At 41.0% G+C, this 11,802-nt stretch overlaps 1 protein-coding gene across 6 annotated transcripts in view; it reads left to right on the top strand.

Moving 5' to 3' along the window:
* Positions 1–1,322: 1,322 nt before the first annotated feature.
* The window catches only part of RNF20 (ring finger protein 20), a 29,826-nt gene continuing 19,346 nt past the window's right edge, over positions 1,323–11,802 (top strand). For 2 of the 6 annotated variants that reach the window (XM_055117798.1, XM_055117795.1), the window contains exons 1-6: positions 1,460–1,523; positions 1,700–1,855; positions 2,956–3,110; positions 7,763–7,930; positions 8,050–8,197; positions 8,353–8,535. In XM_055117798.1, the coding sequence (XP_054973773.1) occupies positions 2,982–3,110; positions 7,763–7,930; positions 8,050–8,197; positions 8,353–8,535 (628 nt within the window). In that variant the 5' untranslated portion in view covers positions 1,460–1,523; positions 1,700–1,855; positions 2,956–2,981. Of the gene's footprint in view, positions 1,856–2,955; positions 3,111–7,762; positions 7,931–8,049; positions 8,198–8,352; positions 8,536–11,802 lie in introns of all 6 variants that reach the window. The other 4 variants (XM_055117797.1, XM_055117794.1, XM_003820653.5 and 1 more) reach the window with 3 other exon arrangements.

Raw genomic sequence — 11,802 nt, 5'->3', positions numbered from 1 at the left:
TGTTCTTGTTTTTAACCATGCAGGACAGCCAATACTGTCTAAAATAAACAAAGCATAACTGTTGGCTAAATGCAGTCTGTGAACCTCTAGTTTTCTGGGCTAGAAAAACCATTACTTGCCATTCAGTAGTTCTATGAATGAAAGGCTTGCTAAGAGTAGAGGAACCAAAGAAGATGAGAGAATGAGTGTCATTGTCTCATACAATGCTTTTCAGCAGGTGTGTCCCCACTCACATGTTCTCAGGCTCCCACTTCACGGAATGAAATGTGAAGTCCACTTGGGGCCAGTTAATTCTTTCCAAGATAGTCAAGGTGTTCCACTGCCAGGCACCAGGAACACTTGTTTCCCTGGTGTTGACCATCTTACTTCATTTACAGGTAAGCCCTAGCAGGTACAGGGACAAAAGTCTTCACACTAACAGAAATCCAGTGTAGATTAGCTTCTTTTTTTCCCAAGATGCCTAAATTCTATTTTTTAAAAAAGATATAGCGATCATTCTTCCATTTCTAGACCCTTAGCTGACGTCATTAGGTAGTTTATCATAGTTCTGCGAGACATACAGCTTTTCATTAATAGGTTAGATTAATTACCGTCCTATCATTAAAACGCATTTAGTTTAACTGAATGGAAAATAGCAGTTTGTCATAAACTTAAAAAAAAATCAATGCTTAATTAGCTTAAAATAGACTAGTACTGAGATCAGAGACTGATTGGCGTTTATCTTTTCCCTGGACAATTTCTTGTTCCCAAAAAAGCACAAGGGCAGTAGTTGTCACTCCTGCTTACGCATTAGAATCTAGTGGGTGGAAATGCGGGGTTTGGGGGGAGGAGATGAGGGGAACGCTTTTTTAAAAAAGCTTTTGTCCAGGCCAACTAATTCTAATGTGTAGACAGGGCAGAATACCGTTCCCTGTGCGGGGGAAAAAATCCCCAACATCTGAAATTCCTCAAATCCCTCAGATTCTCTCCAGAACTCTTCATTTCAGCACGTAGGGGTACCAACGAACAATTTTCTGAGGTGTCTGAGGCTAGTCATTTCCCCCGAGATTGACGGGACCATCAGCCAATCGGCCGTCTGAACGAGTGATGGCAACCCCAATGACAAGCAACAGAATGAGGAACTTTATCCCCGCAGAAAGACCAGATCGCAGTAGCAAAGGTCAACAAGTCAACAAAAGCCAAGGGCTCTCCGTCGGGCATCAGCGAGGCCCGGGTACTCTTAGAGGTCGTAGCCAGGAGAGGGTCCCGCGCTAGCCCAGCGTTGCTAGGGAGGCGGCGCTTGCTCAAGCTTCTCGTGCCCGCTCCGTACGTCACTTCCGCCCGGCGGGGTCTCATAGTCCTATGGGCTGGGTTGAAGCCACTTCCTTTTTTCTTTCCCTTTTTCCTCTCCGTGGCCCCGCCTCCCGGAAGTTCTGCCTCGTCTCCGCTGCGGGTCAGGGGTGAGAGCTGGAATCGCTGCACGGGCCTTGGTGAGTAACTGCTGCGAGTTCTGTTCCTGCGCGGCGCCAGTTCAAAGAACTTAGGTTAGATCACGCTTAGGGCCCAACAGGACTGTGCCGGGCCTCAGGAGTCTCCACCCTCTCCAATTCTGGGGCCGTCAGTCTCCTGGGCCTGCAATTATCCACGCTGAGGCTGAAGTCTTTGGCTTTTAGCGAGTTGGATTGCAGCCTTGTTCTGCTTCTGTGTCTTCTCTCTCCAGGCGAGGTCCTACTCAGGTTGTTGCCAGCGATAGTCCTCTCCTGGAGCTTGAATTGGAAGCAGAGTAGTCTTGTTAGTCTCGGTGATGGCTGCGTTGTTTCCTGAAGTAGCCAAAGTGCTTTAGCATCCATTCCGCCTCCTTTGAGCACCCTGGGAGGTAGGCAGGGCAGACGAAAAATATATTCGTTAATATTGTGCAGTTGAGGAAACTGAAGCTCTTGGCGAATTCACTGTTTCAAAGCAACACGGCCTCTAACAGGCAGAACTGAAATTCGCACCCAGGTCTAACTAACGTAGGGTTGCATAAAACAGTGGAGAGAGCGTTTGGAAATAGGGAAAACACTGCAAACGTTAAAGAAGAGCTGGGGTTTCTGAGTGCTTACTTTGTGTTCGGCTTTGTGCCAAATTCTTTCTATAATTATATCATCCATTTTAGTTTATAATAAGCATAGGAAGTATATACTGTGGTTATTTATTCCTGGGTTAGGAAACTGAGGCTTAGAGATGATAACTGACTTGTCTAGTACTAATGACTTTAGTAGGCATTTCACAGATCTCTTTCAGCTCTGTGATTCTTTCAACACTGTAGTATTAACTTCTGGCATAATCAAACTGTCCTTTTCTGATTTTGGCATTACAGGAAGAGAGATTCCAGAACTTTATTTTTGGTCTCTTCACCCTTTGCCCATTGTCTCATTTCTTATCACCATTCTTATCACCATCCTATTTAGAAATTTATAGTCATGTAAATTTAGCCTTGACTTTCTTTTTTTTTTTTTTTTTTTGAGACGGAGTCCCGCTCTGTTGCCCAGGCTGGAGTGCAGTGGTGCGATCTCCGCTCACTGCAAGCTCCGCCTCCCGGGTTCAAGTGATTCTCCTGCCTTAGCCTCCCGAGTAGCTGGGACTACAGGCGCCCGCCACCACGCCTGGCTAATTTTTTGTATTTTTAGTAGAGACGGGGTTTCACCGTGTTAGGCAGGATGGTCTCGATCTCCTGACATCTTGATCCGCCCGCCTCGGCCTCCCAAAGTGCTGGGATTACAGGCATGAGCCACCGCGCCCGGCCCGCCTTGACTTTTACTCTACAATTTAATTTTTTTTTTTTTTCCTCAAAGAGGAATATGGAGATGGTTGTGGAATTAATGGATCCAGGTTAAAGGGTTGGCCAGAAAAGTTGCTAGTTTTTACTCTATTGTTTTACTCTATTGTTGCTTTGCTTACATATATTATGTCAGTTTCTGCCTTTTTTTCTATCAGGAAAACCACTGTCATCTTCTGCCAAAATGTCAGGAATTGGAAATAAAAGAGCAGCTGGAGAACCTGGCACCTCCATGCCTCCTGAGAAGAAGGCAGCTGTTGAAGATTCAGGGACCACAGTGGAAACAATTAAGCTAGGAGGTGTCTCTTCAACGGTATGAGGAAACAGTGCCATGAAAGTGTGCTTTTCTTCTGTCAGTTGCAACTTGAAACTAAAAATTCATGGAAGCTTTCTGGAGTATGGGGAAGCTATTTGAAAAGAAGAGGGAAATAAAACAGGCTGAAAGTAGGTAAAATGATGTGGTAGTCAGTTCTAGAGGAGAGGTAGATTGATAGTTATTCTTTGTTTTCAAGGTGTACTTATATTCTTTCGAGAATTTGGGAACGTGGTGCCTGATACAACATTAACTATAGGTATTTAGCAGTGGGAAGATACACATTTATTTTTCATTCACTGAAAAAGTCAGTACCAGATTCTAAGAGACAGTTTAGCAATCATTGAGAGTATGGTGAAGAGTGAGAGTGAGACCAGACTGCCTGGGGTTGACTCTGAGCTGTACCACTTCCTAGCTGGCTGACCTTGTGTTATCCTTCCTTTGCCTGTTTTCCTGTCTGTAAAATGTAATTAGAGTACCTGCTACATTAGATTTTTATGCATATAAAATAAGAGTCCCTGTTAAGGGCTAACACTTTGCATTTAATATAGTAAATAGTCAATAAATGTGAGGCATTCATAGCTAATATTGGGCTAGATAATATAATGGTGCATAACATAGATATTATCCTTGCTCTTATGGAGCTGACAAAATGAGTATTATATACCAAAATCTCATAGTAATGTTATATATCTGTTAGACATCAGAAGTTTACAGGTTTTGATCTACGTCAAGATTTTGCTTTTTTGAAAATCAGACATGGGGATGTGATGTTAAAATGTTTTACATTTTGTAAAATGCTTTACATTTGTATGGCTTGCAAAACCACATCTATTACTTATTTGATTTTGAGGCTGAGGTTTATTTTAGAGAGGCTGATTTTTTTTTTTTGAGTCAGAATAATAGGAACATTCATAGTGAGTTGTTGATGAAGTGTCATTTCTGAGGCTGCCTGAGGTTCTGGTACTTAATATTGCTGGCAGGAAGTGATTTTTGTTTTAGCACTGCCTTGCATCATGCATTCCAAAGGCATTTATTCACTCAATATATAAATATTTGTTGAGTATTTGTTATTTGCCAGACACTATCCTTTACACTGAAGACAGCCCCTAGACTTTAGTTTGTAGGGTAGCACTGACAAGGGAATAGACTGTTTAGAGTGGGGTGTGTGCTGTTGACAGGGATAAGCACATACTTGTGGGAAGCACATAGCACACACCCCAGTGTGGACTTTATCCAGAGGCAATGAGGAGTTATTGGATAGTCTTAAGTAGGAGACTAACATGCTCTGACTTGTGTTTGGAGACTATAGAAAAGCAAGGATTATAAACAAGAGTCCAGCTAGCAGACTTTTTTCTTTTCTCCTTCTTACTCTCTTTCGCTATAACTGCATCTCTCCAAAGGTGGGGATCTGAGGCATGTATCCACTGATCCCCGCTCCAATTGGTTGAAGGTTGCCATTGAAAGCAGTCCCTCCTGTGCATTTTGAGATTGCTGTTAGGAGCCAGCTGTGATTGCGGGACAGAAAAACTGAGTCTCCAAAGTGTGCTTGAAGTGGGAACAATGGCAGTGTAAATGGAGCTGTCCACCACAGCTGTGCTGAAATCTGGCAGGCTGACAGGACTTAGCACAGAGTTTTTGCTATAGGAGGCCTTTGCAGTAATCTTAATGAGAAATCATGGTGGCTTGGACCACTGTGGAGGTAGCATTGATAAGATCTGCTGATGGATTGGATAACTCACATGAAAGATAGGAGGGAAGATCATCCCAGGATTTTGAAAGTAATGAAATTTTTACATACTGAGCTAGAGAAGTGTATGAGAGGAGCAGATTTTTGGGAGTCATGGAGGATGAATTGAGTTTGGTTTGGTTTGGGACATATAAGTTTGAGGTACTTATTTGACCTCTGAATGGATAGGTAGTTAATAAGCTGGATACTAGAGAGAGGTCTGGGCTAAAGCTGTATATTTGGGAATCGTCATTTTGTAAGTTGCGTTTACATCTGTGAGACTACAGACTCCTTTAATGAATAAGCATAAAGAGGTCTGCTGGGGCACTACAATATTTTCATGTCAAGGAATGAGAAAGGACTAATCAAAGATACAAACAAAGAGGGACCAATGAGGTAAGAGGATAGGAAGAGAGAATGGGTTCCCAGAAGCTCAATGAAGAAAGTATTTCAAGAAGGAGCTGATTAGGTGCTGCTGATGTGTTCTCATTCAGGTTTCAGTTGGAACAAGGGGAGTAAAGGGAGGACTGAGGTGTTATATTTAATAATAGAGAGTTCACTGGAGATACCAAAACACCTTTGTTGGTGAAATAGTGGGGATGGCACCCTGTTTTCAGTGAGCTTAAGAGAATATGAGGGGAGAGGAATTAGGAAAAAGAGAGTAGAGACAATGCTTTATAAAGGAGTATCGCTGTAAAGTAGATGACTATATAATGACTGATCATGGAATTTAAGTTCAGTAAAGAAGGAGGTGAGAGAAGTGAAAGGTATAGGACCAATGGATTGTAGATCCTGGAGAGGTTAAAGAATTTTTGGAGTAAGGAAACTGGAGAGAGTGAGCTGGAAAAATAGTGGTAGTTGTGAAGAATGAGGTGTTTGAAATTGAGCTTATAGAGGACATGTAGGTACAAGTAAGACTAAATGTGGGAGTTGGTGGCTGAAGGAGGTAGAAGACAAGATCATTGGTGAAGAGGAGGTCAGTGACTTGATGATTCAAGTATAGGAAAGGTTATCTGTATGGGTATTGAAATCATTAAGAATGATGACAGGAAAAGTATTGGAGAGTGATAATAAACTAGGTGCTAAGTCTTTGTGAAATGTGAGGAAACGACGTGGGCATTTACAGATGAATTCAACAGAGCATGGCGGCAGGTGGTATAGGCTAATGGCATGAGCTGCAGAGGTAGGAGGTTTTAGGGAGGAAGGTGGGGTAATGGCCTGGAAGTGGCAATGGAAAATAAGGAGAATATTCATCCCTCTCTGGCTTCAAGGGGTGTGGAAGAGAAACAGCCACCACTAGAGAAGCCTGCAGGGAAACAGTTTCTCATCCAAGTTTCAGTTAGAGCAAGAAGGGAAACGCAATGTTCAGAGAAGAGTTTGAGGATATAGTTTATTAATAGTGTTAATAAACTGGTACAGTGGGAAAACTGTTGACTACTTTGACATATTAGGAATGTTTTAATTAAAGTGGAAAAGAGAAAAATGAAACAAAAATTGGCGGTGTAATAAACAATTGTCACTTTAAAATAATGATTTCATTAATTCCTCAGAAAAGTAAGACTATTTTTCCACATGCTGGTTCTTTGCTTGTTATATCCCCCAATCCCACCTCCCACCAACCCCTCCCTGGTTTGTCCTAGGGAAGGAGCTGGAGAGAGAAAAATATTGAGAGGGATGTGAAATTACTAATGGAGTGAGGGTTTTGTAGAGACAGAAGAGAACAGGATCCTGAGCACAAGCTGAGGTTTTAAGAATGTGTGCATAATTGTGTTAATGGGTCAAAGAGATGGGGAATTGTTTTCCATCTGATGGCTTCTATTTTCTCATTAAAATAGGAAGTAAAGCCATCTGTTTTGTATGATGTAAAAGGGGGCAGGGTTTGGTAGAGGTTGATGTTGCCTTGCTGGAGAATGGGAAATAGCTCACTTGATAAAGAAATATTTCTGGACAAATTATAAAATCTGTTTAGGCTCAGAATTCATTTTGTAAAGGCACCGGTTTCGGTGGTTTGATGAACTTCTCTAGAAGTCTCAGCATACTGGGTACAGGAATGGAATAGCCAGATAACTGGATTAATTCAGATTGGGGTTTGTTGACAGAGATAGAATAAAAGGATTAAGGGCAGAGAACCAAGGAGGCTGTTAGGCAGGTGTTTGAAGGAATGTACTATATAGCATATGATTAAGATATGGAAGGTAGCAGAGATAGAAGGAGACCGAAAAGGAGAAAGAAAAGAATTCAACATTCTGGAGATCTAGATGAGGTAAAGGGATTGGTATATTGGGTTAAGGGCATGAGATACCTGGAAAGACGTGGTGTTTTTCAGGGAATGGGAAGTTGGAATATAAGATTTCAGATGTGGTACAGTTCCAGATAATGACAAAAGTCTGAGATGTGTCTTTTGAAATGCATGGCTGAAGCACAGTGGAGGAGATAATCATGGAGTGAAGGAACTGGAAAAACTGACAGCCTAGATGCTAGAGGATTAGATGGTTTGTCCACATGCATGGTGAAGTCACCAGATATATTGGCAGGAACTGGGATAGACAGGGACCCAGGTGCTGAAGTCTTTAATGAAGGAAGGATGGTGCTTACGAGATAGATGACAGTGTTGATTGGAGTCGAGGGTGATCTAGCTGGATGGTGGCCTTAAAGCAGCATTACTTTGTAGATGTTTATGTGACTAGAACAGCGAGATGGGTTGAGGTTCTGGTGTATTTGTGTGTATTATTCTTTCCTCACACCATCATATACCTGTTGTTTATCTCTTCTGCTTCTACTTCTTAATTACTTGTAAGATTTTTAAAAAGTCAATAGCTTTATTCATAGAAAATAACTAATTAATAATTGTGACCTTGTTGAGTTTAACGGCTCATTTTTCTAATTTCTTTGTGGAGACTAATATGATTGGTTTACTGGGCAGGAGGAACTAGACATTCGAACACTGCAAACCAAAAATCGCAAGCTGGCAGAAATGTTGGATCAGCGACAGGCCATTGAAGATGAACTTCGTGAGCACATTGAAAAACTGGAACGACGACAGGCCACTGATGATGCCTCACTATTGATTGTCAACCGATACTGGAGTCAGGTAGCTAACTTGTTTATTTGTTCAGATTTTTATTTGACCAATTTAGTTCTCCTTACTGTTCTCTTCATTTCCAAAGTTGTGTCCTTTGTTTCTTCATAATTGTACCTACCCTTCTCCAGTTTGATGAAAACATCCGTATCATCCTTAAACGTTATGATCTGGAGCAGGGCTTGGGAGACCTACTCACAGAACGAAAAGCCCTTGTTGTGCCTGAACCAGAACCAGACTCTGATAGCAATCAGGAGCGTAAAGATGACCGAGAGAGAGGCAAGTGTTCGTGATGGATTCTATCACTGCATGCTATCTGGGTTTTTAAAGTAGAGCTCTGCTTTGAGGCTTTCCATTTGAGGGAAAAAAAATGGATTTTGTTATTTCCAGTTTATAATTTTGGGGGGCTTCTTTTTTTCCCCCTGTGTCCTCAGGGGAAGGGCAAGAGCCAGCTTTCTCTTTCCTTGCTACTTTGGCCAGCAGTTCCAGTGAAGAGATGGAGTCTCAGCTGCAGGAACGTGTGGAGTCTTCCCGCCGAGCCGTGTCCCAGATTGTGACTGTTTATGATAAATTGCAAGAAAAAGTGGAGCTCTTATCCCGGAAGCTAAACAGTGGAGGTGAGGCAAGACCCTGGAGGCCGGGAGTAGTGGAGGAGGAATAAGAATTCATTTTTGCATGCTAATTTGTAGTTTGCAAGCTTACATATTTATTTTTATTTATTTATTATTTACTTTTTAAGAGATAAGGTTTCACTGTGTCACCCAGGCTGGAACACAGTGGCACCATCATAGCCCATTGCATCCTCGAACTCAAGCAATCTTTCTGCCTCAGCTTCCGAATAGCTAGGACTATAAGCACGTACTACCACACCTGGCTAATATTTTAACCTTTTTGTAGAGAGGAAGTCTTGCTATGTTGCCCAGGCTGGTCTCAAACTTGGCCTCAAGAGATCCTCTCTTCTGGCCTCCCAAAGTGTTAGGATTACAGGCATGAGCGACTGTGCCTGGACTATGTATTTTAATTAAATTTTTAGAAATTCTAACCTTCAGTGTTACTGGTAATGTCTTCATTATGGCATATTAATCTTTTATCAGTGCTTCTCATTTTGAGCCACATGACAGTCCTTTAATAAGCTGAGGAAAGAGTTTATCAGCTCTATACTGATATACTCTATTAATGACAGTTTTGTAAATAGCAGAATTAACTTTATTATTTAATAAACAGCTCTAATATCTGGATATGTTTATCGTGTATGTAGGCTATTGATTTATAGTGATAATACTTTATTTTAAATAACAACTATATTATTTAATTATTAGTTACAGAATTTTGACTTGAAAAAGTTAATTTTTACTTAACTTTTTTATTTTTCATTATCGCTAATGTTTTTAAAAAGAGTTGGTGCAGGTTTTAGAGTTGACAGATCATCTGTATGGTTAAAAGGATTATTAGAAAATATTCTATGGATGAAAGAGTATTTGAAATAAAATAATTATTTGGAATAATTGTGTTACTCAGAGTTAATGCAAAAATTTAAATTTGTACAGTAAAGTATTTGTGTAGCTAGGTTACATCTTTAGTCATTTGTGGCGTAAATACCTTGCTCAAATGCAAAAAAAAAAAAGCCTTGATTTCATGTTTTCAATAATAATCATGGTCTAATTGTAATATCTTAATTTCCCTGCTTATCATTAAGATGTTTAACCTTTCATTTCTGAAGGAAATAAGTTGAATGTAATGGAGGTTGAACCATTGGATGAGCATATAAGAATTGTATTATTCTGTAATTTTGCTTTTAAGGGTAATTGGGCTAAGTTGTCAACAGAATTAAGCAGCTTGTAGAAGGCCTGTGAAAATTTGGTCAAGGGTTTCTTTTGCTTTTCCATTAGATTATGCATTTCTGTATTTTATTATAAGGAAAACAGATACTTGTTTAAAAATATACAAGTCAGAAATACAAATAAGTAGACTACAAAAGTTTCCCCATTCTCATTTCTCAAAAGATAACCATTCTAAACAATGTGTTTTATGTCCTCTCAGACTTTTGTACTTTTGTATTAATATCTTACATCTACTTGCATGTCCCCAGCTAAACTGTGTCTTGGTTCAGTAGTTTGGCTCACTCTTCTTTGTTTCTCTAGTTTCTAGCACTGCATCTGGCATCTAGCAGATGTTTAGTCAATGGGGAATGAATGGATGTGAACCTCCCTGTCACCTAATATAAAATAATGGTGCTTTGTGTATGCACATATGCTTCTTTCTCCTTGGGCTCTAATTGAATAGTTAGAAGGTATTGTTAAATTTTAGTAATATGGTAATTAATATGCCATGTGCATAGACTATGTTAAACTTGATTTCATAAATGAATATCAAGTGAAACAATTGTTTTATTTAAAAAGGGAATAAAATGAGTAGTATATCAAACGACTTTAAAATTACTATTTGATGGCATGCATTTTAAGGTCGGGTTTAAGTTAAAAAGTAGAAACATTACAAATAGCCATGCCATTATTTGTAACACAAAAGGCAATTGCCATTGGTAAGCTGAACTTTCTAAGAGATAAAGATGTATGAAGTATGAATTATAGCATCAGTTGTAACTTGTTTGAAAGTTCATCCCCCTGACTTAGACTGAAAATTGACATTCCTCAAATTCCTAGGACATCATCAATACAGTAGTTTCTACTTCCCCATTCCCTGTGGAATTTCTACCACGCCATTCCTCAATAACACTATACAGTCTTTTATATTTAGGGTAATTCATTATTTGGAGGTTTGGAGTTGTGTTGTGTTTTACAAAATCCCCTATGATATGATAGGCCTTCTAGAGTAAGGTAAGGCCTTCTAGAGCAAGTATAGGCCTTATAGAGTAAGGTCTATAAATTCATCTAACCCTGCCAGAGCGGCACTGTCTAACCTGCCACGGCAGTACTGTCTAACCGTGCCAGGGCGGCACTGTCTAACCCTTCCAGGGCGGCACTGTCTAACCCTTCCAGGGCGGCACTGTCTAACCCTGCCAGGGCGGCACTGTCTAACCTGCCAGAGCGGCACTGTCTAACCCTGCCAGAGAGGCACTGTCTAACCCTGCCAAGGCAGCACTGTCTAACCTGCCAAGGCAGCACTGTCTAACCCTGCCAGGGCGGCACTGTCTAACCCTGCCACTGCAGTACTATCCAACCCTGCCAGAGCAGCACTGTCTAACCTGCCAGGGTGGCACTGTCTAACCTGCCAGGGTGGCACTGTCTAACCTGCCAGGGCGGCACTGTCTAACCTGCCAGAGCGGCACTGTCTAACTCTGCCAGGGCGGCACTGTCTAACCTGCCAAGGCAGCACTGTCTAACCCTGCCAGGGTGGCACTGTCTAACCCTGCCACTGCAGTACTGTCCAACCCTGCCAGAGCAGAACTGTCTAACCTGCCAGGGTGGCACTGTCTAACCTGCCAGAGCAGCACTGTCTAACCTTGCCAGGACGGCACTGTCTAACCTGCCAGGGCAGTACTGTCTGTTTGTTTGGTCTTTGATTCAAAAGAATTGCATTTATGGGCTTGTTTATAAATTCACTAAACATTTATTGAATTTTATTGTATTCTAGCCCTGTCCTCAGTGCTTAGGATATTGAGAGGACTAAAATTCAGTCTCTACTTCTTAACTCAGGTTATGAATCAGAATAACCTTGGGAGTTTTCTGAGCATATTCTTATTTTTGGCTTTGCCCATGGAGGTTCTTATTAAGTAGGTATGAGATAGGTCCTAGGGAAATGTCTATTTTAAAAGTTCCACAAGTGATTCTGATGGGCAATCCTAGCTTGAAAACCATGAAAACCACCATATGACCAACCTGTTCTGTATTGATACTAAGAGTAATGCCAAGAGGTGATATGAGAAA

The sequence above is a fragment of the Pan paniscus genome, chromosome 11 (genome assembly GCF_029289425.2).
Source record: "Pan paniscus chromosome 11, NHGRI_mPanPan1-v2.0_pri, whole genome shotgun sequence".
NCBI lineage: Eukaryota > Metazoa > Chordata > Mammalia > Primates > Hominidae > Pan > Pan paniscus.
The sequence above is the reverse complement of the archived record's forward strand: the minus strand, read 5'-3'. Positions and strand labels throughout refer to the sequence as shown.